This window comes from Scardinius erythrophthalmus (assembly GCF_964197995.2).
Source record: "Scardinius erythrophthalmus genome assembly, chromosome: 18".
In the NCBI taxonomy this organism is placed as follows: Eukaryota; Metazoa; Chordata; class Actinopteri; order Cypriniformes; family Leuciscidae; genus Scardinius; species Scardinius erythrophthalmus.
Genome location: NC_138238.1, coordinates 28,420,517 through 28,448,357, shown reverse-complemented (window position 1 = coordinate 28,448,357; position 27,841 = coordinate 28,420,517). Strand labels below are relative to the sequence as shown.

Sequence of the window (27,841 nt, the reverse complement as noted above, 5' to 3'; positions counted from 1 at the left end):
TGAGAACCTGTGATTCATCGTTGCTGGACCACTGTGACCCAAATTGTGTATTTGTTGAGCCAAATATGGCAGCAGTGATTCGGGAGCAACATACTTCCCCCCCTTTGGTCCAGCAGCCAGATGAATCAACGGTGGCTCCTTTGTCTAACCATGTCCATGCTTCATATAGAGGAACATCTTTGTACAAATCAATGATAGATTCAGGGGGCAGAATTGTCTTCTGTGCTGTACTACCTGAACACACTTGTACAGTTACATAGAAACAAGCCTGTTTAGCTGCTACATCTGCAAGAGCATTACCTTTAGCTTCTGTAGTGTTAGTTGTGAGATGTGCTTTCACTTTGATCACCGCTAATTTCTTTGGAAGTTTCATGGCAAACATAAGATCTTTCACTAATTCAGCATGCTTAATGGGGGATCCAGCAGAAGTTAGAAACTGTCTGCTTTGCCAAATGATGCCAAAATCATGAATAACCCCAAAAGCATATCTGGAATCTGTGTAGATATTTGCAACTGATCCTGAAGCTAGTGTGCATGCTCTAGTTAAAGCTACCAGTTCTGCAGCCTGAGCTGAAAAATGATCTGGAAGACGACCTGAAGCTACCACCTCAGTGGTGGACGTTACTGCATAACCTGCTCGTCTGTTCCCTTCAATTACTTGAGCTGAACCATCAACAAACAACTCAAATTCTGCATTTTCTATGGGAGTTTCTGCTATTTCACTTGTCGCTGTGTATGTAAGCGTAACACAATCATGAGTCATTTCGCCTTCATCCTCTAACACAACTTCAGTCATTGCAGACATATACATGAGGAGGGGTTCGTGACTGGTGCACGCTGTAAAACAATGTTCGGGGCTGTGAGAGTAGTTAACCAATTTTCCCAACGAGAGGAAGTGACAGAAGTGACTTTTGCTTGATTCATTAGTGCGGACACTGCGTGAGGGCATTTTACATTTACCGTCTGACCTAACACCATTACTGATGAAGCCTGAAGCGCTAGATGAACTGCCTGTACTGCTCTGAGGCATGGTCCCATACCTTGAGCTACTATGTCAAGTTTACCAGAATAGTAATGAATTGGACGTAAACTGCCCCCATGATCTTGCATTAGACATGCAGTCATAAAGCCCAAGTGTTCATGGACATAAAGCACAAAGGGTCTATTAGATTGGGCAATTCCTAATGCTGGTGCTTGACATAGTGCTCTCTTCAAATCATTGAATGCTTTGAGGTGAAGCTCTTCCATACAAACAATATCTGAATCTTTACCATGGCCTTTCAACAAGTCATAGAGAGGCTGAGCAATCGAGGCATATTCTTCAATCCACGGTCTACAGTAACCTGCTGTTCCTAAAAATGAGCGTAGTGTTTTAATGGTAGTAGGCGGAGGTATGGCTTTGACTGAAGCCGTTCGATCCTGTGTAATAGATCTATTTCCTGCACCAATTGTTTGACCCAGAAATGTGACTTGCTTTTTAGCAATTTGAGCTTTGTGAAAGCTGCATTTGTGTCCTTTTTTATGCAAATAGTCCAACAATGATGCCAATTCAGTTTGATGTACCTCGTGGTCTGTTGAGGCAATCAAAATATCATCGACATATTGGATCATAGTGGACTGTTTTACTGGACATTCTGGGTCACACAAATCACGTCTGACAGCCTGATGGTATATGGTCGGGGAGTTTTGAAATCCCTGGGCCAATCGGGTCCACTGATATTGTTCATGGTCAACTGTGAAAGCTAACCATGGCTGGCTGTCAGAGTGCAATGGTACAGAAAAGAATCCATTAGACATATCAATTACTGAAAAAATCTTACAATCTAATGGTAAGCCATTACAAATTGTAGATGGATCTGCCACTAGCGGGGTGATTTTATCAATGTTTTTATTGGCTACTCTGTAGTCTATGGTAAGTCTCCACGTTCCATTGGATTTCTTGATTGGCCATATGGGTGAGTTACAGGGACTGTTGGTTTTAACTAGCACTCCTTGCATCAGCAGCTTTTCTACAATAGGTTTGATTCCCTGTATGGCTTCCTTACTGATTGGATACTGTTTGGTAACCGGGGGTGGAGTTCCTGTCAATTTGACTGGTTCTACACCTGTCAATAAACCACAATCATCCTTGTCATTAGCCCAAATTGGATGATTCAGTAAGAAAGCATACTCTGGAGGGATTGCATTATTGGTAGAAACGTGTGCTGAGGAAATTTTAATGCTAGCAGATTCTGAGGACATGTCTAAAGTTAGATGTACTTGTCTCAGAAGATCCATGCCTAAAATTGCACCTGTATTCAATGGAGCACATAGCAATTTTGTAGTCAGAGTTTTCGGGCCAAATTGTACCTCTATGGGCGGGGTTTCATACAAAACAGAATCTTCACCTATTACGCCAGTTAAAGAAAGTTTGGTTTTCTTGTACGGGATGTCTAAACCTTTAGCCAATTTTGTAGGAATTATTGTAATCTCTGCGCCTGTATCAAGCAAAAAATCAATCTCTTTTTCTTTTATGCTACCTTTCACAAAAATTCTTTTGTCATTATGATGGATTACAGGGGAAAGGTAGCTACTCACAGCCCCAACAATTAGTTTTTTTCCTGTTCTTTTTGTGCTCTTAGAAGAGCCTGAGCGAGCTGCCCTAAAGTTTCAGTGGACATTTGCTGAACTACATCAGGATTGTAGGCAGGCTGAGAAGGAGCAGAATTATGCATTCTATTTCTTTTATTATCTTGCAACTTCTTCCTACATTCTTTCTCCCAATGCCCTGATTTTCCACAGTAGTGGCATGTGCTTTCTTTTTTAGTCCATCTATTGTCTTGTTTCATTGGGTTAAACGTAGCTGCTGCTATTCTCACTTGGGTTTTAACATCAGCATCTCTTTCCCATGTAGCTAACCTGTCTAGGTTACTTCTGAGAGTTTCGTTAGCCCACGTAACATGTAGGAATGGCAAGGCTGATCTGTATTCAGCTATAAGACCATCTGCCCAAATTCGGCTTAGAGCTCCTCTATCATCTAGTACACTTTCAGAATCCTCCACTATTCCACTGTACGTGGCAGCTGCCTGAGAAAATCTTTCAGTGTATTCACTTATAGTCTCTCCTTTCTTTTGTACACATCTAGTAACTTTTGACCAGTCTATTTTGGGTCCTAAGAGATTCTTTAGGATTTTCAAAACACCTTCTTTCAAATCGCCTTTACTGGCATGTTGTAGTTCAGACGTAACAGCAGACTCAAAACTGTTGAATTCAGATTCAGTTAGAATTTGTGACATTAGCTGTGTAACTTCTGGCAACGACATGTCGTAAAGACGCATTTTACTGATCAATGCTCTTCTAAATTCAGAAAATTCTGTGCGTGCTGAGGGTAAGCTCTGGGATAGTCTCTCGATATCTTTGGGTCCTAGCGCTTTGGCAACAGTTTGTACTTGGACAACAGAAGAGTTGAGAGGAACACTTTCAGTTCCCTCAATTCCCTGAGACCTTCTCCTAGCGCCACACACCTTCACTGAATCTACTGGCTTATCAGTTACTGATTGGATGGCTACATCTGTTTCAAAAAAAGCTTGTAAGTCAGGGTAAATGTTATCTGGCTGACTAACTTCTACATCAGTTTTTTCTATAGCTTTGTTGCGGCTCAATTTCTTAGTCAACGAAGATATTCTAGCTCGTAGCTCATTTACCTGTTTTTCTAGCTCTGAGTTGCGCTTAGACTGTTCTGTGGCTTTTGCTAAGACGAATTCTCTATGAACACAAATAATGCCCTTCATATTGTTTTTGCGGATGCTTGCTCCAAGCACCTTTTTACACTCATCTACTGACCAAGTTTTGTCTGGGTGAATTTCATATTTCTGAGTTAGTTCCTGTCTAACTTTTTCAGTGACTATTAGGTCCATTTGTTCTTTTAACATATTTTTGAATTCACTTTCTGACCACGATGGAGTCCCAAAGCCACCTTTTTCTGTTGTGGGGATCAGTCTGGCATTTTTTCTAAACATTTCTGTGAGTTTTCTTTGTTACCACACAATAAACAAAAAACTAAAACTTCTCTCTACTGTCTACAATAGAGGGTACACTTGTTAACACAGCTTAACTATTGTTAACTTTCCAAATGACCAACACTTCACACTTAACCTCCCTGCCTACAAAAAACAGAGGATAAACAAAAATAACTAGCACGTAAGCTAATTCTTCTCTGCCTGAAGCAAAGGATAAACCAAAATATTAGCACATATGCTAAAATTCTTCTCTGCCTAAAGCAAAGGATCAACTGAAAATAACTAGCACGTAAAGCTAATTCTTCTCTGCCTAAAGCAAAGGGTACACAATATTAACCTGTAATGTTAATCTTCCCTGACAGGCAGAGGGTATCTTTCATCTCTAAACAAAACCTTTTTTAGAGGATAACTTAGTTAACAAAACCCTGCAGCTGTCTGTTAACTCTTCTCTGAACGGCGCAGAGGAAAAAAAAAACACATATACTGGTCTGTAGCGGTTCTTTGAATGAAGTGAAAACTCACCAACCCTTGGTAGTAAAGGAAGATTCTGTAACTCAGTCAGGCTTTGAGATCTTTGAGCTTGAAGTTTCAATCTGGAGGAAGCTGGAAAGATTCAGTCTGGTAATCTTTGTTTAGCTGGAAGTTTCGCTCTGGATTTCAAAAGATGCAGTCTGGAAAGCAGATCTTTTGTTGAGCTTGCTGTTTCAATCTGGATTACGGTCTTTGAGCTTGAAGTTCTTTGAGTTTCCTTTTTCTCCATCCGGGTTCACGGCACCAAGTTGTTGTGAACTTAGAATCGAAAGACCAGGAGACTTGGTTGTTTCTTCAGCAGGATTCTTTATTGAGAACACGAGCTGTCGGTAGCTGCAGTCACCAAGTCTGACATGAAATGTTCTCTTACAGTTTATATACATTTAGGGGCAGGAACCGAAAAAGACAGGTTTAGGAACCGGTTTTAGACAGAGCATTGCCCACCCTAATCCACTCAGCATATCTATTCAAACACTGAGACCCGAGTACAGGACTGGCTGGACTTTCTTGCTAAAACACAAACTCCAAGAGTTTCAGTAAAACAGGACTGACCAGAGTCGTTTGCTAGAAAACTCTGATAATCATAATTTATACCTAACCTTAACATGCTTAATTCAATGTAAACCTAAATGAAACATTTTAATAAATATGCTTTCCCACATGTTTCTGATCAAAAGAGATCCCGAGAAGATGGAACTGCATCACTGACCATTCTACTAATACTTATCAGGACAGCGGGTGACACGAACAACGGGAGATAGATCAGTCAGAAATATGATAGAGCTAATCAAGTCGTCTAGTGAAATTGTTTTCATATCGCTATATCGCAGAAAAACAAAATATCGCAATGTCAGTTTTTTTTCCAATATTGTGCAGCCCTAGTTGTGACTTATTTATATTGTTTTTAAAGTGAGTGATGTCCTAAAATATTTGTTTGCCCTATTTATGTTTGGCTGAATTTATTCTGGACTTGGGGACCATCTTTAAAGTGAATGATGGCCTTAAATCTTCATCTTCTTCTTCTTCTTCGTATTCTTCGTATTCTTCTTCTTCTTCTTCTTCTTATTCTTCTTATTCTTCTTCGTATTCTTCTTCGTATTCTTCTTCGTATTCTTCGTATTCTTCTTCTTCGTATTCTTCTTCGTATTCTTCTTCTTCGTATTCTTCGTATTCTTCGTATTCTTCGCATTCTTCGTATTCTTCGTATTCTTCGTATTCTTCTTCGTATTCTTCTTCGTATTCTTCTTCGTATTCTTCTTCGTATTCTTCTTCGTATTCTTCGTATTCTTCGTATTCTTCGTATTCTTCTTCGTATTCTTCGTATTCTTCTTCGTATTCTTCGTATTTTTCTTCTTCGTATTCTTCTTCGTATTTGTATTCTTCTTCGTATTCTTCGTATTCTTCGTATTCCTCTTCGTATTCTTCGTATTCTTCTTCGTATTCTTCGTATTCTTCGTATTCTTCTTCGTATTCTTCGTATTCTTCTTCGTATTCTTCGTATTTTTCTTCTTCGTATTCTTCTTCGTATTTGTATTCTTCTTCGTATTCCTCTTCGTATTCTTCGTATTCTTCTTCGTATTCTTCTTCTTCGTATTCATATTCGTAACCGGTTCAAAAATAATTGTTAGTTGCAGTCTTAAGTGCTTACTGTATACTTCACTCTTGACCCAGTGGCCACCTGAACCAGCAACATTTACATGTGCAAAAATGGATTTGCCAAATGATGTGCGCCTCACCACTGGTGGTACTTCACCACCACAGTGGGACAGTTGTAACGGTTCCTTAAACCAAGGCACTTAGTGTACTTAGCAGTTAGTGGCGCACAAATGTTTCTCTCCTCTGCTCCTTGCTTTCTAATAAACCTGACTTTGTACACTGAATATTTTTATTTTTTTTACATTACCGTATCTGAATTTCATCTCCCGAGGCTTCCTCAGCACTTGTATAGCTACACAGTGATGCAAACAGTAAAAATGGCGTCAATTTTACCATATCATTTCTGTTTGTTGACATTGGAAACACTAGTCATTTACATTATTCTTTGCACATTTATCTTTTGCTATATATATATATATACATATACATATATATATACATATACATATACATATACATATATATATACAGTGAGGCAAATAAGTATTTGAACACCCTGCTATTTTGCAAGTTCTCCCACTTGGAAATCATGGAGGGGTCTGAAATTGTCATCGTAGGTGCATGTCCACTGTGAGAGACATAATCTAAAAAAAAAATCCAGAAATCATAATGTATGATTTTTTTAACTATTTATTTGTATGATACAGCTGCAAATAAGTATTTGAACAGGTGAGAAAATCAATGTTAATATTTGGTGTAGTAGCCTTTGTTTGCAATTACAGAGGTCAAACGTTTCCTGTAGTTTTTCACCAGGTTTGCACACACTGCAGGAGGGATTTTGGCCCACTCCTCCACACAGATCTTCTCTAGATCAGTCAGGTTTCTGGGCTGTCACTGAGAAACACGGAGTTTGAGCTCCCTCCAAAGATTCTCTATTGGGTTTAGGTCTGGAGACTGGCTAGGCCACGCCAGAACCTTGATATGCTTCTTACAGAGCCACTCCTTGGTTATCCTGGCTGTGTGCTTCGGGTCATTGTCATGTTGGAAGACCCAGCCTCGACCCATCTTCAATGCTCTAACTGATGGAAGGAGGTTGTTCCCCAAAATCTCGCAATACATGGCCCCGGTCATCCTCTCCTTAATACAGTGCAGTCGCCCTGTCCCATGTGCAGAAAAACACCCCCAAAGCATGATGCTATCATCCCCATGCTTCACAGTAGGGATGGTGTTCTTGGGATGGTACTCATCATTCTTCTTCCTCCAAACACGTTTAGTGGAATTATGACCAAAAACTTCTATTTTGGTCTCATCTGACCACATGACTTTCTCCCATGACTCCTCTGGATCATCCAAATGGTCATTGGCAAACTTAAGACGGGCCTTGACATGTGCTGGTTTAAGCAGGGGAACCTTCCGTGCCATGCATGATTTCAAACCATGACATCTTAGTGTATTACCAACAGTAACCTTGGAAACGGTGGTCCCAGCTCTTTTCAGGTCATTGACCAGCTCCTCCCGTGTAGTTCTGGGCTGATTTCTCACCTTTCTTAGGATCATTGAGACCCCATGAGGTGAGATCTTGCATGGAGCCACAGTCCGAGGGAGATTGACAGTCATGTTTAGCTTCTTTCATTTTCTAATGATTGCTCCAACAGTGGACCTTTTTTCACCAAGCTGCTTGGCAATTTCCCCGTAGCCCTTTCCAGACTTGTGGAGGTGTACAATTTTGTCTCTAGTGTCTTTGGACAGCTCTTTGGTCTTGGCCATGTTAGTAGTTGGATTCTTGCTGATTGTATGGGGTGGACAGGTGTCTTTTATGCAGCTAACGACCTCAAACAGGTGCATCTAATTTAGGATGATAATTTTACGATGACAATTTCAGACCCCTCCATGATCTCCAAGTGGGAGAACTTGCAAAACAGCAGGGTGTTCAAATACTTATTTTCCTCACTGTGTATATATATATATATATATATATATATATATATATATATATATATATATATATATATATATATATATATATATATATATATATATATATATATATATATTAGGGTGCATCAAAAAACACAATTCTTGAATTTTGATATGGCTGGGTGCTAAAAATGTTCCAATATATGTAGAAACAACACATGCAAAATATTTTTCCAGTACATGATGATTTAGGGGTGCCACCGCACATCTGGTTTCGTTGGATAAAGTGCTTAACAGTGCTCAATGGTCACAATGGAGATCTGAGGTAAACAATACTACAGCTCAAGAAAACTGAGATTATCTTTCTGTTTGAGGTGATCTTTCTGTGTTGGGTATGTATTATTACATAATTATCTGTAATTTTGTCTTTGTATACTTATTTATCATAAGTCATTTAAGTCATATTTATAGGTATTTGGTGCTCATTACATCTAGCTAACGTTAGCTAGCAACAGTTTGCTAACCACAGTTTGCTATCTATGTTAGCTAAACTATTAAGCTTAACATCAACAGTATTCTAGAGTGGACAATGACATATTCGGAGTATACAGTGGGGAGAACAAGTATTTGATACACTGGCGATTATGCAGGTTTTCCCACTTACAAAGCATGTAGAGGTCTGTAATTTTTATCATAGGTACACTTCAACTGTGAGAGAAGGAATCTAAAACAAAAATTCAGAACCTGTATAAAAGACACCCATCCACACACTCAATCAAACAGACTCCAACCTCTCCACAATGGCCAAGACCAGAGAGCTGTGTAAGGACATCAGGGATAAAATTGTAGACCTGCACTAGGCTGGGATGCTAGGCTGGGCGCAATTATTAGAAAATGGAATAAGTTCTAGGTGACGGTCAATCTCCCTCGGTCTGGGGCACCATGCAAGATCTCACCTCGTGGGGCATCAATGATCATGAGGAAGGTGAGGGATCAGCCCAGAACTACACGGCAGGACCTGGTCAATGACCTGAAGAGAGCTGGGACCACAGTCTCAAAGAAAACCATTAGTAACACACTACGCCGTCATGGATTAAAATCCTGCAGCGCACACAAGGTCCCCCTGCTCAAGCCAGCGCATGTCCAGGCCCATCTGAAGTTTGTCAATGACCATCTGGATGATCCAGAGGAGGAATGGGAGAAGGTCATGTGGTCTGATGAGAGAGAAATAGAGCTTTTTGGTCTAAACTCCACTCGCTGTGTTTGGAGGAAGAAGAAGGATGAGTACAACCCCAAGAACACCATCCCAACCGTGAAGCATGGAGGTGGAAACATCATTCTTTGGGGATGCTTTTCTGCAAAGGGGACAGGACGACTGCACCGTATTGAGTCATCTTGGTCTTGGTCAACAACCTCCTTCCCTCAGTAAGAGCATTGAAGATTGGCCGAAACACACAGCCAGGGCAACTAAGGAGTGGCTCCGTAGGAAGCATCTTAAGGTCCTGGAGTGGCCAAGCCAGCCTCCAGACCTGAACCCAATACAAAATGTTTGGAGGGAGCTGAAAGTCTGTATTGCCCAACGACAGCCCCGATACCTGAAGGATCTGGAGAAGGTCTGTATGGAGGAGTGGGACAAAATTCCTGCAGTGTGTGCAAACCTGGTCAAGAACTACAGGAAACGTATGATCTCTGTAATTGCAAACAAAGGTTTCTGTACCAAAGTTCTGCTTTTCTGATGTATCAAATACTTATGTCATGCAATAAAATGCAAATTAATTACTTAAAAATCATACAATGTGATTTTCTGGATTTCTGTTTTAGATTCCATCACTCACAGTTGAAGAGTACCTATGATAAAAATTACAGACTTCTACATGCTTTGTAAGTGGGAAAACCTGATAAATCTGAAGTGTATCAAATACTTGTTCTCCCCACTGTAGATGTCTCATGTGTATTGAGAGTAGCATTGTAATTGTTACAGTAAATTAACAGGGTAATGCCACGTGAACATGTCCCATTGACCTCCATTCATTTTGTCTATAGGAAAAATGAATGGAGAATCTTGAAAGTTGAATTCTGAGAAATGCCCAAGTTGCCCAAAGGGTTCAAACAAACAACTTTTACTTTGATAACCCTATAGAACATGTTACTGTATAAAAGTTCACTGTACTCAACATTTCCAGGTCAACCTTTTGGCAATTAGACTAAAAATTGCACATTTTTTGAAATTTCGCCAAAGTTCATGTGTTAGGTGGCACCCCTAAATCTCAATGGAATTCCTCAAAACTTTGCAAAAGTCATTTTTATGTTAATTGGAACAAAATGCAATGCCAGCCAAATTGATATTTTGAAATTAAAATTTCCCATTCAAATTTGATGCACCCTAATATATATATATATATATATATATATAATATAACTTTTTTTTTTTTTTTTTTTTTACAAAGGCTACGTTCAAATTACTGTCATGGTAATTAGTTAATAATAATTAATTATTTTATTTTATTGTAGACTATATCTGGAGCGGAAAACAAAATCATTCATTTTTACCTCAGAACTCAGAGTTTGCATGCATTTGTTTTCTCTGTCACTCATGGCAGGCTCAGAGAAATGTCCACTCAGAAGACAAGCAAGGTGAGAGAGTGTTTCGACTCAACATTCTTTTTTTTTTTGTCATGTCAAACTGGCATATAACAATTAGGCTTGCTTTTAGGCTTGTTATAATACCGGTTTTGAGGGAATATATATTTTTTTATAACATTTATAAGGGGCACCATTATAATAGAAACTTACTTTACAACAACTGATCCCGTATCAATATCCTAACGAATAGAATAGCCTACTCTTAAATAATTTATATTTGCCAGTATTATCAAGCTTTTCTTCTATTTTGTCCACCTGCCATGTGTAAAGTTATTTTTCATACCTGTATTTTCAAGGTATTGATATACCTTTTAGTTTTAGGAGTTCTGTTTATAATAGCCTATTGAGTTTGTACTTATTGGTCCTGCACTGCATTGATTCAGTGGATTTGAATAAATATGTCTATGTACTTATTTTGCAGTTATTAGTAAGTGAGACTCGGTCTCTCTTCCTCCTAAGTCCATCCAATAACTTTTGTCTTGCTTGTTTTGATGATCATTAATTTCACCTAAATAGTGGAGGTAAATTTGATTTATTTTTAAGTGAGCACAGCATGACCTAAGGCAGTGTTTCTTAACTTTAAAAAAAAAATATCTTAGGTACACCCACAGCCCCACCAATACTTACCCCTTCATTGACAACAAACCAAGAAATGTGTGCCTTTTAGGGATGCATGATATATCGGCACCTTATCAGTTATCGGTTGGTAATTTGTCATATGTTTGTATTTCATTTTACATGAGACTAACATAATGAACAAGTAATCTGATGTATCTGTCATTAAATTTCACCCAAATATATTAAAGACCCCCTGTGTTGAAAATCAAGTTTTAATGTTGTTTATATGTCTATGTGGTGTTTTAATATGGTTTAGACAAACCATGGGCAAAATCATAAGTCAACACCATTGCTGAGTATTTTCTCCTTAAAACTGCAGTGAACCAAAGACCGTCTCAAAAATGTGGTTGTTGAAATCTTGTTTCTTACACCACAAACTACCTTGTGCGGGCGGGCGGGCTTTAGCTTAAGTAGAAACCAGGTTATCTCAGTATATTTTTCTGTTGATATGAAACATTTAGCAATATAGCCAGTGAATTATGTATATCATGTATATCACGATGTTAATATGAACTATATGCCTTTCTCTACTGACATTCTGAGTTGTTAAAAGTGTTTCTAAGTATACTGATTTTTAGAAGGCAGCTGTCTGACTCTGAGCTTGTGAATGGGAAAATGATTTGTGTAACATTAGCAACACAGTGGCTGATTGATAATGTAGTCAAGCCAAAAAGGCTAATTATATTAATTACCGTTACATGTCCGTCCTTGTAAAGCGCGATACAATGGTGCAGTGTTTACTACAGTAAATTTGACTCGAGTGTGACTGAGTGGAGGCGGGGCTAATTTGCATATTCATAGTTTGCGTGTATTAAGTGAAGCAAGGGTGTAGAGTTACATTCAAGCTATTTTAAGGCATGACGCATTTCACAGGAAAAAACCTTTAAATGTATAATTTTGGTGATCAAAGATAACTGTCAACCCCCTTTTTGAGAATGGACGTTAAAATGCACTATTCAAACTTAAATGGTTGTAATTCAAGAATGCTTTGTAATATAGACCTAAGTTTGGTCTTGTTTTAAAAAAACACACTCAGCAGATTATTGCTGAAGTGAAAACACTTCAAAAAATGAAAGTATGAAAAAGTAATGGAAGTTTAAACTTACAGTAAATCAAATAGGCTATACTGTACTTAATATTTTTTATTTTTTATAAAATATGTATTTTACAAAATATTTTTTACTTAAGGGCTTAAGGAATACAATTATTGACTACATGGGAACTTTAAATATTCTTAGTTCCTGGAAGGCCAGCAGAGTCCTGCAGAATTAAGGTTCAACCCTAATTAACCGCACCTGATCCAGCTAATCAAGAGCTTTAGGCTTATTTAAAAAAACTACAGTTGGAGCAGGGTTGGAGCTAAAGGTGCCTTCAAATCATGTCATGATTACTGCAATTACGTGTTTAACTAGTAGAAAAGAAGTGTTCATTTCCTGAGATTGTAACATGACCGCTGACCGCTGATTCATTTAGGTGTTGATAGCAGTGTTATAGAAACACATAATGCCCTGTCAGCTCAGAATATAACATCACGTGTTGTCATCTGGAGACTACTATAATTGCCTCAGTCCCCTTTAAAACATAGAAAACGGCAGGCTTCAGCTCTTCCCCTTCTTTTAGTCAGTGTTGTTCAGCATGAGCGTATTTCTTAATGCGGGAGCAATACAAGACGGTTTCCCATGATCGTCTGTAAGAAGTTTTGCTAAGTTCATCCATCTACAGTTGTTTTCCTCCAGTGAATATTGAGAACTTAACACCCATGAAGACATGCTTGGAGAGCAAATCTAAGCTAAAGCCTGTATATAGGAAATATTATTGTTATTTCGGTTTAACAGGAGTTATTGTCCCTCATTTTTCACATTGAAGGTGGCAAACCTAGGGATAGATGATGACAGAGATTAAGCCCATCTCCTGAAGAGTGCTTTCCCTTTAAGAACGCATGTTGGCTGAGCAGAGATGTGTTTTTGCATAAAAATTTGTTATGTTAAACCATTGAAAAACATGCACTTTATTAAAGTTACTTTTAAATGTATAGTAAACTCTGTTTCAGACACACAAACTCTTGTATCATTCAGATTAATCTCTTGAGATCTGTTCTCGGAGTTCCTTCCTCTTGTATTATGAGCTGTAAATATTATCTCATTCAAACTAATTTTATCTATAGCACAGTTCAAAAAGAATATTTATCCATCTTTCATTCTGTATTTTTGGTGTGTAAATTCACTTAAAATGCAAGACATCAGAACTTTTTGCTCTTTCTTTGCAGAACTTGTCCTCCTGGTCCACGTAGGAAAAGTTATCAAGAATATGGTCCGTCTTTGGTTGTCATCAGCATCTCTTCATTATCCCATTGGATCTCGAGTTTGTATGCAGCTCTCATCAGGCACTTGGACATCAGAACGGCAGCTGTGAGAGAGTCGAATGTCTATGATAGGAGACAGCAGAAGGTCCAAGCAGTCTTCGTGGTGTCAGAAGGGACTGTGAAGACGTTGAGAGTCTTGACTTGGAAGATATGGCAGAGCATGCAGAGCTGCTAGCAGAAATGGCAGCTATCGGCCGTCTTTCCGCCACTGAGCGCCTGAAGCAGGCGCAGAAGAGACGCGCGCAGCAGCTGAAAGGCTGGGATCAGATGGACAAGGACAGTGCCCGTGTTCACAAGGGAGATGGGGTGAAGAAAAGCAGAAGGGTGACCTTCCACACCAACGTGACGTTACTGGAGGCTTCAGCCAGGAATGACATAGAGGAGGGTAAGAGTAGAGTAGCAATACTGCAAATCTCTTTCCCTTATTACAGTGGCTGTAGAAAGTCTACACACCCCTTTTAATAAAACTGCAGGTTCTTAAATGTAAAAAAGAATCCAAGATAAATCTTGATAGATCTTTTTTCTTTTGCTAGATCTTCTCTGTAATGTGATATTAAAAGCAGTTATAAATTTTATTATCAGCTGTTCAACTCCAAATCATTAGTAAATAAAATCCTACTATATTTTCAACAGAAGTTGATTGATATGCTATAAAGGCATTGTCCACACTAATCAATTTTCATTTGAAAACGCACCTTTTTCTTTCCATTTTGGTCTTCCGTCCACATTGAGACTGCGTTTTTCTTCTGCGAAAACTGAGCTGGATAAATTTGAAAACGCCATTTTTGCTTTGTAGTGTGGACTGTGAAAAGGGAGGTATTTAAAAATGATGACGCATGTTTAGTCATGTGACGCATATTCAACCAATAGATATCTATGTTTATACCGGTATTGTGCCAGTTATGTGCTATTCACTTTCACACTGTTGCTAAAGATATGTTACTTTGTACAATCTTCATATCACAGTCCTGAAAAGATGACACAATTTGACTCGCAATTGCTGTCCTGCGGCAAAACATGAGAGCAGTTGCGTTTTAGACCAGACATATAATGAGTGTGACCTTGGACGTATCAGTGAATGGTGAGATACTTTGCTAAATAAAATGATTCAGCAGAAGAGAACTTTAGTATGCCTGTTCTGTCTGTATCAACTCAGTGAGATTTTATAAGGTTTTATGCATGCGCAGTAAGGTGAATTTAGCGTTTTCCGATTTTTCAGTGTGGATGAGAAACTTTTGGAAAACATTTGAAGATGCTAGTGTGGACGGAGAGGGTTTTGAAACATAAATGCAGTTTTAAAATTTATCCGGATTAATGTAGACATAGTCAAAAATGTGAAAATATTAGTTTAATATTTAATTTTTTAGAATGTCAAAATAATTTCACACATCGGGCACATTTTTGAAAATATGTTTTCATGGTTTTCTAATATGTATATTTACAATTTGGTTTATAAACCATATTTACAAATTTGTACATAGGTCCAAACAACCCTCTTGGCTTCATTTTGTATGAAAAAAAAAAAAAAAAACTTTTTAAGAAAAGACGAATATAGTAAATATGAAAATTCTGTAATTTACTCACATGAGGGTGAGTAAATTATAACAGAATTTTATTTTTTTGTTGGATGAACTTTCCCTTTTATATCATCATTTGTTCAAAATGTTTAGAGTTTGTAGGCTTGGTGACTTTAGAGCATTTGTGTCTGTTGGCAGTACGAGAGTTGCTGAATAATGGAGTCAGTCCAGACCTGTACAATGAGGACGGGCTCACTGCGCTACATCAGGTACACACTCATCGACACAAACAACACACACATATATAATCTGTGTGTATGTGACCATTAAGGTATTGCTGTGACAAAGCATCTTTTAAATTTAGGAGCACAAGCAAAAATTTAGAAGTCAGAAACGAAATTTGGTGTAAGTCATGACTAAAGAGTTCACCTTCCCAGAAGTAAAATTTTCAGTTAATTTGACTGGCTAATTTGAGTGTTTCATCTTCTTTTCAATATAATTTTCACATAATGCAGTATCTGCATTCAAACTGATGCAGTAATATCTATGCATCATATTATATCATATTAAAATACAAAAATATACACACTTAAAGGATTAGTTCAACCAAAAAGGAAAGATACATGTACATGTTGTTCTTTGGCATGTCTGTGTGACAAAATGGAGCAACTGCGCAAATGTCGTCTACTGTGCAAAGAAAGAGATTTCAGTTTTGCAGTTATTTGTGAATTTTTGCCAAAACAAAAGTCTTTGTGCCATCAAAATTAAAGTCTGCTTCAGACACTTAATGAACAGAAAATCAGAAAATCATTGATTAAAAAATGCCAAATATCTGCCGGAATATCAGCCTTGGCAACCACTACAATTAACTATTTAGTTGTTGGAGGACTTAGCCGACTGACTTGGTACATCCCTACTTTTGAATCATGTTTGCTACAGCCAAGAATTCAAATAACTGTTTCTCCGCAGAGCTGCATAGATGATTTTTTGGATGTAGCTCGCTGTCTTCTGGACGCGGGCGCAAACGTGAATGCGTGTGACAGTGAGCTGTGGACTCCTTTACATGCAGCGGCCACCTGCGGGCACACTGACCTCGTCCAGATGCTGATAGAAGCGTAAGTCTCAGTTTATTTGTCTTACTGCGTTTTGTCATCCACAACCTTTATTCTTTAAAACTGTGACACAGACTGTCTGAGTTCATGTGTTTAGGGGTGCAGATCTGTTGGCGGTGAATGCAGATGGAAACATGCCGTATGATCTGTGTGAGGACGAGGCTACGCTAGAGCTCATAGAGATGATCATGGCAGAGCAGGGTGAGGGTTGCCTATAATTTACCTAATATTGAGCTAAATCAAACCTCTTATGTGCAGTGTTGATGAACATTACCTTTAAAAGATAAAAGCTCATAAACTAGTTATGTTTAACACTTTTACTTGGATAGGAATGCATTTAGAGTTGTCAAAAACTACTGACTTCAGTACCAAGTCTGTACTAGCATTTTGAGTGCCGTTGAACGGATTCTTAAACACCTCTGATTGGCCATTGTGATGACGCGCTCAACATATGTCTCTGATTGGCCATTGTGATGACGCGCTCAACATATGTCTCTGATTGGCCATTGTGATGACGCGCTCAACATATATGTCTGTGATTGGCTACAATGATCAACAATGACATCTTTGACGATCTTCATCGAACGCTTACAGAGATGCACACGTGAGCATTTGAAAGCGGCGTCTTTGAGTGGATCCATATATCAGCGGCTATATTAGGGATCCACTGATAGACGCCTGCTTTAAAACGCTCCCGTGTGTATCTGTGTGAGTGTTTAATGAAGAGCGTCAAAGATGTCATTGTTGATCATTGTAGCCAATCACAGACATAGCCTATATGTTGAGTACGTCAACACAATGGCCAATCAGAGGTGTTTAAGAATCTGTTCAACAGCACTCAAAATGCTAGAGGGATATGTTGGTATCGTCAGACCCTGTATATGTTTCTTGGAGTGTGTTGCGGCCATCAAAATCAAAATTTGCAAATACAATTCATTTGGCCAGTGAAAACATTGGATAACATACTTTTGTCAGTTAAATAAAGGTTAAAGAGAATGAACAAATTACAGATGTTTGATGTTATTGCATTTTACAAAATGTCCCAACTTTTCTTGAATTGGGTTTGTATTAAAACTAAAGATACGTTTGTGTTGAGTGCACAGCTGGCAGAAAACAAGACAGACTCATGACACAGATTAAATTTAATACCAATCTACACTGAGAACGAGAGGTTTGACACAGCAAAACTAGATTTTGCAACAGGTTACTTCAGTTGTATAACACTTGCTACTTATAACTATAAGAGCACAGACCCAACTAAATCATAATGACTGTTACTGTTTAATAGCATTTTAAACTGATGATTTTTATAGATTAGTTATTGCAGTCCAACACATTTAAACAGTGATTTCCTAATCATCTCACATAAGTCTATTATCCATATGTTTTTAATTAGGGATTACACAGGAGAGAATTGACGAATGTCGCGGAGCCAAGGAGAAAGCGATGCTGTCTGACCTCCGAGAGCTGGTGGCGAGCGGAGCTGATCTGAATGTGAAGGACGGGCAGGGGGCCACTCTGGTGAGAGACCGCAGTACATACAGACAGGACGATCATTTATAATATTACAAAAACTAAAGATCCAGTTCTCTGTGTAGCTGCATATAGCTGCTGCTAATGGATACATGTCAGTGGGGGAGCTGTTGCTGGAGCACAGGATGTCTCCTGACGACCGGGACGCTGATGGGTGGACGCCGCTCCATGCTGCCGCCTGCTGGGGACAGGTGAATACTGACACTCATGAGGGTTTATAGTCTGCAGCCTCTATAAAATCTAAATGTACCCCATTTGTTTTCTTAATGCATGTTACTGGTCTTATTGTAGTTTTTAAATCTTTTTTTGTAAAGACCTTTAAGCAAAATATAAATATCTAGTTTTCATGCTGACTTAAATGATCTAAAATACACCATCACAAAGCAAAGTTTCATAGGGAGTAGTAAAGAGTTTGTGTGTTAACAGACACAGTTTAACAGTTATGTAGAGAAATTACACAGTTATAACATCACATCTGAAATTTAAGAGAGGTATAAAATTAAAAAAAGGCCACTGGGAAGTCATGCTTGCGAAATGTGGTTTGTGTCGATCAGCTTGTTCACTTGTTCTCTGACTGTCATTATCGAATTTAGGACTTGAACTGATATGGCAAAACTGATGGCATAGTTAGCGTAGTTACAGTAGTATTTACAGTGCCTCAGCCTCCAGTGCTGAATTGAGACGGTTATGGTAAGGAAGGGGCGTTTTTTCTTATTTTTCTCCATTCTGCCAACTGATGGAGTTTTGGTTCCTTGCCACTGTTGCATTTTTCCACCTTTTTGCCATTGGCTTGACTTGCTTAGTTGGGATCACTAAATTTAACATTAAATTTAATATTCAGCAAGAATATAGATCTGCCTGCATTCACACTATTATACAACTGAACTAAGCTGGACGATGACATCACGGTTTATAATATATATATATATATATATATATGAACTAAATTAATAACTTTTTTTTTTTTTTTTTACAAAAATGAAACATCACTGAACTTACTTAAGCTGGACTGTGACGCTATTTTCTTCTGGAAACAAACTTTTTTGCATTATTTTCCTGTTATCTCTGTAAAGCTGCTTTGAAACAATCTGTATTGTAAAATGCGCTATATAAATAAATGTGACTTGACTTGACGAATCACAACAGACTGGGACCAACTGGCCAATCAGAACAGACTATGCTTTTTTTGGAAGGCGGGTAAAAAAAAACCCCAACAACTGGTAAACACTCTCTGCTCCAACACACCTCTCTGTAATTTATGAAATGTTCCTGAAGATCTTAATTTGCTGATACAGATGTGTTTGATTAGGATTGGAGCTAAACTTTGTTATAAGGTAGATCCCCAGGAACAGGATTGAGCGCCCCTGCTTTAATACAGCCTGCCATTAAAGTAAGGGTTGGCAAATTCAAACAGGCTAGCAATAGCAAGAAAGCTTTGAAAGCATAAGATCCCACCCTCCCTTCAGAGCACTCTCCAAAGCCTTCCTTCAAAACACTACAGCATCTGCAAAGTGTCACGAAATAAGAGACGGCGTTAAATTACCTCATGTCTCAAAGCACATAACATTACAATAATAATGAACGTAAACAGAGCTCTGTTTGTACCACCTGACTGCTGTAGATTATTTTACCATTGATAGTGTTGACATAGAAACGCATAAGTCTGAGGACGTGAACCACTGTGAGTAGAATGTCACGGGTTGCCATCATGAACGATTATGACATAGCGTGAACGCAGCATTAGCTCGTTGTTTTGGTTCAGTAGGCGGCTGCTGTTTGTCGCGATCAGTGACTGTCTGTCTGCATAGCCTTACTGAACGCGCTGATGATGTGTGATGTCTGCACGAGGTATGGAAATACATATGTTGTCAGGCAGGCAGGTAGGTAGGTTTTTGGTCCTGTGACTTCCACAGAAGATAAATGTACATGTTTTAGCATTTCAACCATTTATTGACCTATTATTGATTACTAGCAGGATGTGAAGAGCGTTTCAACCAGTATAAAAAAAATTGTCTACCTTTAACTGGCTATAACAACTAACCAATAATAGTTCATGACTGAGAATTTAAGGAAAGGCTCTTGGACTTAAAAAAAAAAAAATTTAAATGTCCTGCCCCACCTTCTGTTTAGTAGGTAATAAATGATAAACTTAGTAATTTCAAACATGTAATGGAGCTTTAAATCATAAAACTGTTAGTTGAAATGATTATATTGACTTTAATGGCGAAATTGATGTTTATTCTTCCGTGATTTGTGTCTTTCTGCTCTTATAGATCCATATGGTGGAGTTGCTGGTGGCTAATGGTGCGAGTTTAAACGCCAAGTCTGAGCTGGACGAGACGCCTCTGGGTATACGACACTTCCCACATGTTTGATCAGGAGTGACTTGGCAGGAGGCTTCACAATACTACTTGTGTTGTTTTGCAGATGTGTGCACTGATGAGGAGGTCCGGGCCAAAATGATGGAATTGAAACACAAGCATGATGCCATTATGAAGGGTCAGGACAAACACAAGAACACATTGCAGAGACGAGTGTCCAGCACGGGCAGCAGAGGGTGAGTACTAACAGCACAACAAAAGCATCATTTGCACCAGAGCATACACAAAAACCATAGAAACAGCCCAGGAATCGCTCAGTTGCTGTATCATTTACACTGGAATGCTGTAGTTGGCATTTTTCATGATTAGATAATAGTGTTATCATGCTAATTGTGATCTTAATATACAGTTAATAATGATAATATAAAGAACCCATCTGAAACAGTGTGTGTGAGCTCTTCTTTGTGTGGATTGTGTTTACAGTAAAGTAGTGAGGCGCAGCAGTGTGAATGAGCGCAGCAGTCTGTACCGCAGAGAGCATCAGAAGGAAGCCATGGTGTGGAAAGAGAGAGGAAGACAGACAGATGCTCTGGATGATGATGAAGACAGGCAGACGGATGCAGAACTGAACCTGCACGCTGCACTAGTGAGAAATGGGCTTATTCAGTGTTTAAAACCTTCTGAAATATGAAACATGACAGTTTGGGAACACTCTAAGCTTCCAATGATGAAGATCATGGATATTAAAAAAATAAAATACCTAGTTAAACTAATTGAAATCACATCGTGGGTCATTTGATTGTAAGGCCTCAGCCTGTATATATCCCTTCATCAAATGTGTTCACCATTTGCCTGAAGAAGACCCAGGAGGGTCGAAACGTTGCCTTTATATTAAATAGGGGAGTTTAAAGCAGTGTTGCGGACAATATATATTTTTTCATTTTATTAAAAAAAAATAAGACATAATCCTTTTTGGTTATTTTGGTCTTATTACTCTTAAGACTAAATAAGTTTTTTTTTTTTTTTTTTTTTTGAAAATACAGCTGTAAAGAAAGGAAGATGTCGCATTTTGACCAGATTTCAAGATGATATAGATCTGTTTGTCGTCTGCATAAAAATGTTGATTGGGGCCAAGTGATCAAGATGAAATTCAAGACAAACGAAAAGAGCTTTATCAAAATATTACAGAGGGGTAAAATGAAAGAAGCATATACAGATGTACAGATGCTTTAAATGTTTATCTCCTAGGTCCCCTTTAGTCCATTTTCTAATAAAAAATTATGTTTATTCTAAAAACTCCTACACATTCTATGGACCGTTTGCAAAGTTGTCAACTTAGCAAATCTAGTAAAGGTTTTCATATATATATGTTTATATTTATATACAGTGAGGAAAATAAGTATTTGAACACCCTGCTATTTTGCAGGTTCTGAAATTGTCATTGTAGGTGCATGTCCACTGTGAGAGACATAATCAAAAAAATAATAATCCAGAAATCACAATATATGATTTTTTAACTATTTATTTGTATGATACAGCTGCAAATAAGTATTTGAACACCTGTCTATCAGCTAGAATTCTGACCCTCAAAGACCTGTTAGTCTGCCTTTAAAATGTCCACCTCCATTTATTATCCTAAATTAGATGCACCTGTTTGAGGTCGTTAGCTGCATAAAGACACCTGTCCACCCCATACAATCAAGTCAAGTCATCTTCATTTATATAGCGCTTTTAACAATGTAGATTGTTTCAAAGCAGCTTTACAGAGATAAATGTATAATTTAAGGTAACAGAGATTGTTTTGGCTTTGTAGCGGTTCTTTAAAAAAGTTATTTTCCAGCTAAAGTTAGTTTTGATTGATTCGCTTCCGTCGCAACGATCATTTGTTATTAAATTTGGGGCCGCTAAGACGCGAACCTGTGAGAAACGCAGATGGCGTTCACATGCGCATTAAGAATTGGTTCTATAGTTATGTGCGTTTGAATATGTGTGCGCAAGTTTGGAATTCCCTACAAACCAAGCCTAAACAAAGTACTGGCGTTTCCTTATAATTTTTGATACAGAATTTTATTTTATTCTATCAATTCGGGGTAGGAACGCGAATTGAGTTTCCCGACAGCGCTTTATCTGTAGAGTTGTAAAGGGATCCTCCATAGGGAGAGACTAGTTGGCACTTCAGCACTGCGTTGGATCGGGTCCAGGCGAAGGTCCTTCATCAGATCTGGATACGGCCTGGATCCGGCTGGCTGCGGGAAGACCTCGGGATAAACAAAGACACTAAAATTAGCGTAGATGCCATTCTTCTTATGATCAGGGTTTCTGCGGGGTCTTAAAATTCTGAACTTTAAATTTAAGGCCTTAAAAAGTCTTAAAAACAGCCAGATTTTCATCCTAGGTCTTAAATTTCATTTAGTCAGGTCTTAAAAAGTGTTTACCCTCGTTCATTTCCAGAAACGCTGGCCGCAGAAAGTTATTACAAAGTAGCAAAAAAGTATGGAGTTGTAGCCTACAAAGCGGAGCCCTAGAGCAGGGGTCTCCAACACGCCGCTCGCGTGCTACCCGTTACCCGTTTGTTCAAATGTAGGCGCGCGGCAAGCGCGCTCATAATTGAAGCGACGCGATAATCTTTTTACCAGAGCGAGATGAAAAAAATCTAAACTTTTCAGAATGGCACAAACGCACCGCAGGTCATGTGACAGGAACCAACCAATCACCCCTTTTCATAACAACATTGAAAGCTCAGTCAACATGAAGGATGGGGGTGCACCCAAACACTACTAATAAATATAAGCTAATGTATAAATGTCAGTAATTTATCTTTTTTGACTCATTCTTTTTATAAAAAAAATGAATCCCTTGAACAGGATTCTGTGATAACTGTGATAATTTTGGTCGCTTTAAACATCTCATCATTTCCTCTCTAGTTATGATCAACTAAAATCAACAATAATTGTGTTTTACAGTATAATATGCAAAAGTACAATTTTCTATATAAAAAAATCTACCTATCCTTCTCTCTCACACACACACATCAGATAATCCTAGATAGATAGAAAGATAGATAGATACTCTAATGATCCCGAGGTAACTATCTATCTAACTTGGATAATGCGTCGTGTAGGTCTTAAATTTCAATCTTTATGGTCTTAAAATGTCTTAAAAAGGTCTTAAATTTGACTTAATGAAACCTGCAGAAACCCTGTATGATGTAACGAATACATCAGGATTTATGGGAAGTGTTCCCGGTTCCAGCTGACCTAATCTATGCAGCCTAACACTGAATTATAGAAGTCTATAATCTATTATGTGAATGCTAGGTCAAAGAGATGTGTCTTTAATCTAGCTTTGAACTGACAGAGTGTGTCTGCTTCCCGGACAATATTAGGAAGACTGTTCCAAAGTTTTGGTGCTAAATAGGAGAAAGATCTACCGCCAGCAGTCGATTTGGATATTCTAGGTATTATCAACTGGCCGGAATTTTGAGATCGCAATAGACGTGAAGGACTATAATGCGTTAAGAGCTCGCTCAAGTAATGCGGAGCTAAACCATTTAGTGCTTTTGTAAGTAATCAGCAATATTTTAAAATTGATGCGATGTTTAATAGGCAGCCAATGCAGTTTTGACAGAACCAGGCTAATATGGTCATACTTCCTGGTTCTGGTAAGAACTCGAGCTGCTGCATTTTGAACTAGCTGTAGTTTGTTTATTAAGCGTGCAGGACAACCACCCAGTAGAGCATTACAATAATCTAGCCTTGAGGTCATGAACGCATGAACTAATTGTTCCGCATTTGTCAATGAGAGCATATGGCGTAATTTAGATATATTTTTAAGATGGAAAAATTTGGTTTTACAGATACTAGACACGTGACTTTCAAATGAAAGATTGGTATCAAAGAGCACACCCAGGTTCCTAACCGACGACGAAGACTCGACAGAGCAGCTATCAAGTGTTAGACAGTATTCTAGGTTATTACGTGAGGACGTTTTTTTGTCCAATAATTAGAATCTCTGTTTTTTTAGAATTAAGTAGTAGGAAATTACGAGTCATCCAATTTTTTAGATCAGTAAGAATCCAACTACTAACATGGCCAAGACCAAAGAGCTGTCCAAAGACACTAGAGACAAAATTGTACACCTCCACAAGTCTGGAAAGGGCTACGGGGAAATTGCCAAGCAGCTTGGTGAAAAAAGGTCCACTGTTGGAGCAATCATTAGAAAATGGAAGAAGCTAAACATGACTGTCAATCTCCCTCGGACTGGGGATCCATGCAAGATCTCACCTCGTGGGGTCTCAATGATCCTAAGAAAGGTGAGAAATCAGCCCAGAACTACACGCGAGGAGCTGGTCAATGACCTGAAAAGAGCTGGGACCACCGTTTCCAAGGTTACTGTTGGTAATACACTAAGACGTCATGGTTTGAAATCATGCATGGCACGGAAGGTTCCCCTGCTTAAACCAGCACATGTCAAGGCCCGTCTTAAGTTTGCCAATGACCGTTTGGATGATCCAGAGGAGTCATGGGAGAAAGTCATGTGGTCAGATGAGACCAAAATAGAACTTTTTGGTCATAATTCCACTAAACGCGTTTGGAGGAAGAAGAATGATGAGTACCATCCCAAGAACACCATCCCTACTGTGAAGCATGGGGATGATAGCATCATGCTTTGGGGGTGTTTTTCTGCACATGGGACAGGGCGACTGCACTGTATTAAGGAGAGGATGACCGGGGCCATGTATTGCGAGATTTTGGGGAACAACCTCCTTCCCTCAGTTAGAGCATTGAAGATGGGTCGAGGCTGGGTCTTCCAACATGACAATGACCCGAAGCACACAGCCAGGATAACCAAGGAGTGGCTCTGTAAGAAGCATATCAAGGTTCTGGCGTGGCCTAGCCAGTCTCCAGACCTAAACCCAATAGAGAATCTTTGGAGGGAGCTCAAACTCCGTGTTTCTCAGTGACAGCCCAGAAACCTGACTGATCTAGAGAAGATCTGTGTGGAGGAGTGGGCCAAAATCCCTCCTGCAGTGTGTGCAAACCTGGTGAAAAACTACAGGAAACGTTCGACCTCTGTAATTGCAAACAAAGGCTACTACACCAAATATTAACATTGATTTTCTCAGGTGTTCAAATACTTATTTGCAGCTGTATCATACAAATAAATAGTTAAAAAAATCATTTTATTTTTTTTAGATTATGTCTCTCACAGTGGACATGCACCTACGATGACAATTTCAGACCCCTCCATGATTTCTAAGTGGGAGAACTTGCAAAATAGCAGGGTGTTCAAATACTTATTTTCCTCACTGTATATATATATATTTTTTGTTGACATATTTCTCTCTTATGACCAACGTAATCAGATTTTAAATTGTAATAATATTTCACAATAACGATTTAGAGGGTCACGATTTGTTACACTTCTCAATCCATCTTTTCCTTCAATTCTTTTATTAATAATAATTACTATTCAGAATACTATTAATAATCACAATCCTTTTCTATTTTCTTTTTCTTATTAAAAATAAGACAAAAGATAAAAATAACAAACAGGATTATGAATTATGTTTGCAGATATTTAGGAAATATGATTTGCTAAATTCACATACTCGTTTCTCTGAAAAACAATGCTACAGCCAGCTATTGTACTTGTGTGTGTGTGTGCGTTCTGTGTCGGAATGTCTGTTTTTGTTTGGGTCTGTTATCCTGCCCACTGCCAATTTACCCAGTAGTATTTCGACACACCGATAATAAGACCGGTGATCTTACATAACCGACAGATCTTATAAAATGTTTGACATGTAAGACATCTTTTTTCCCCCAACTGCTTACGTTCACTTTAGACATTTACATTTGATCATTTAGCAGACGCTTTTATCCAAGGCGACTTACAAATATGGAGAGCAATAGAAGCAATTAAACTAACAATAGGACAACAATATGCTAGTGCTGTGACTCTTCTCACTTTAGTCTAACGCAGTATATATATTTTAGTCTAACGCAGTAATTTTTAATTTTTATAAATATATATAGATTTGAAGAGAAAAGAAGTAGCGTTAGTATTAATGGTTCCAGTGTTGCTGAAAAATTTGAATCTTCAGCCTGCTTATGGCTATTTTGAATTTAACGATTGCATGAAAAATAGAACGATTGTGTAAGTAGCGACCTGATCTTGAGCTCTGTGATGTGTTTGTGTCTTACATATAGATATATAGATTTGACCATCCTTGGTGAATTTTCTTGTACTTTTCCCTACTTCACTTTAGGTGTCCGGCACTAATGCCACCCCTGTTCCTCCATTAGAGGTTGTCGAGGTGGAAAACGGAGCTCAGGTTTTGGGGAACGGCGGCACAGCGTCCTTTTCTTCCTCGCTTCCTGGAGAACTCCAGGGCGGGGGCCGCAGGGATCGCAGCGCCTCCTATCAGCTCACTCCGGATTCGGATGCTACCGGCGGGGACAGCATGAGCAGAGAGAGATCTCACCACACGCTCGCAGATCTCAAGCGGCAGAGAGCTGCAGCTAAACTACAGAAACACCCAGCACCTCCTTTACCCCTGTCTGCAGGCCCTCAGGATGAGCTCGTCCCTGAAGGACCCCAAGGGCCACTGGAACCCCCTGAATCGGTACAGCAGGATGCGTCCCCCAATGCAGTGTACTTTACCAAAGCTAGTGGAGATCCACCTCTACTGAAGCTGAGAGCACCAGAAGAGGACACGACTAACACAAAAGAGCCGTGCTGTGGACTCATGTAGAAGCAGCAAATGAACACGTTTGGCTTCATATGATCGCGCAGTTCTTATGTGCTACATGGACGAACGAAAAATATCAGGCAGGTACGTGGAAATGAGTTTTTATGCTCAAGTCAAGCTTTCTCTCATAGACTGAGTGAACTCACATTTTCAACACTAATGACGGAATAATGATGGACTACACAGCTTCTTGATTGAATAACACATGAAGAAATAATTAGAAAAAAAGAGCCCACGTTTTCATTTTTTTTTTTTTGCAGTATTTCACACTATTATGCTAATCCTTTTTTTTTTTTTTTTTTTGGTCATTAAAGTTTCAAAGACTCAATACTGAAAAAAAAACCTGACACAGCACTTTACTTGACCAAACTTTCAGCAATCTTCAGAACTTTAATGGATATATGTACTATATATGTAAAAGTATATTGGTACAAATAAGCTCATTTGAATTGCACTGATCAAAGTAAATCATTTCATTAACCGTTCTTGCATTTTTAAGGGCTGTAATCTAACAACTAGTACGCTTGCACTTCAACACCTGGTTGCACCATTTGCTTACTGCTCTCAAAACCCTCAAATCCAAGCTTCTTGATGTTTATTGCCTTTGAGACTGAAGGTCTTAAGCTAATTTTATATTAATGTAAAATAATAATTTAGAAATAAAAAGATGCACTAAGGTCAGTGTACCTTCAGATAGTTTGTTTACTTCAAACCTTCTCATGAACCATCTCATCTTTTTTCTCTCTCTTAGTTTTAATGCATCAAATGGAAATACAAAAAAAAACATCCAATTATGAAGTTAAGACTTTTTGGTCTGAAAACCTTCTAGCCATTTCATTTTCCATGTAAAAAAATACAAAATAGCAGTTTAAAAACGGAAAATTAGAATTCGGCTTGATTTTTTTTTTGTTGTTGTTTTTTTTTTTTTTTGTTTGTTTGTTC

General features: G+C 38.5%; 1 protein-coding gene across 1 annotated transcript in view; it reads left to right on the top strand.

Moving 5' to 3' along the window:
* The window catches only part of ppp1r16a (protein phosphatase 1, regulatory subunit 16A), a 43,398-nt gene extending 16,021 nt beyond the window's left edge, over positions 1 to 27,377 (top strand). Inside the window, exons 2-11 of the mRNA XM_081392133.1 lie at positions 13,570 to 14,050; positions 15,381 to 15,451; positions 16,152 to 16,297; positions 16,392 to 16,495; positions 17,691 to 17,815; positions 17,893 to 18,018; positions 20,101 to 20,176; positions 20,255 to 20,384; positions 20,632 to 20,794; positions 26,417 to 27,377. Of these exons, the coding sequence (XP_081248259.1) occupies positions 13,816 to 14,050; positions 15,381 to 15,451; positions 16,152 to 16,297; positions 16,392 to 16,495; positions 17,691 to 17,815; positions 17,893 to 18,018; positions 20,101 to 20,176; positions 20,255 to 20,384; positions 20,632 to 20,794; positions 26,417 to 26,902 (1,662 nt within the window). The 5' untranslated portion in view covers positions 13,570 to 13,815 and the 3' untranslated portion in view covers positions 26,903 to 27,377. The remainder of the gene's footprint in view (positions 1 to 13,569; positions 14,051 to 15,380; positions 15,452 to 16,151; positions 16,298 to 16,391; positions 16,496 to 17,690; positions 17,816 to 17,892; positions 18,019 to 20,100; positions 20,177 to 20,254; positions 20,385 to 20,631; positions 20,795 to 26,416) is intronic.
* Positions 27,378 to 27,841: the final 464 nt, after the last annotated feature.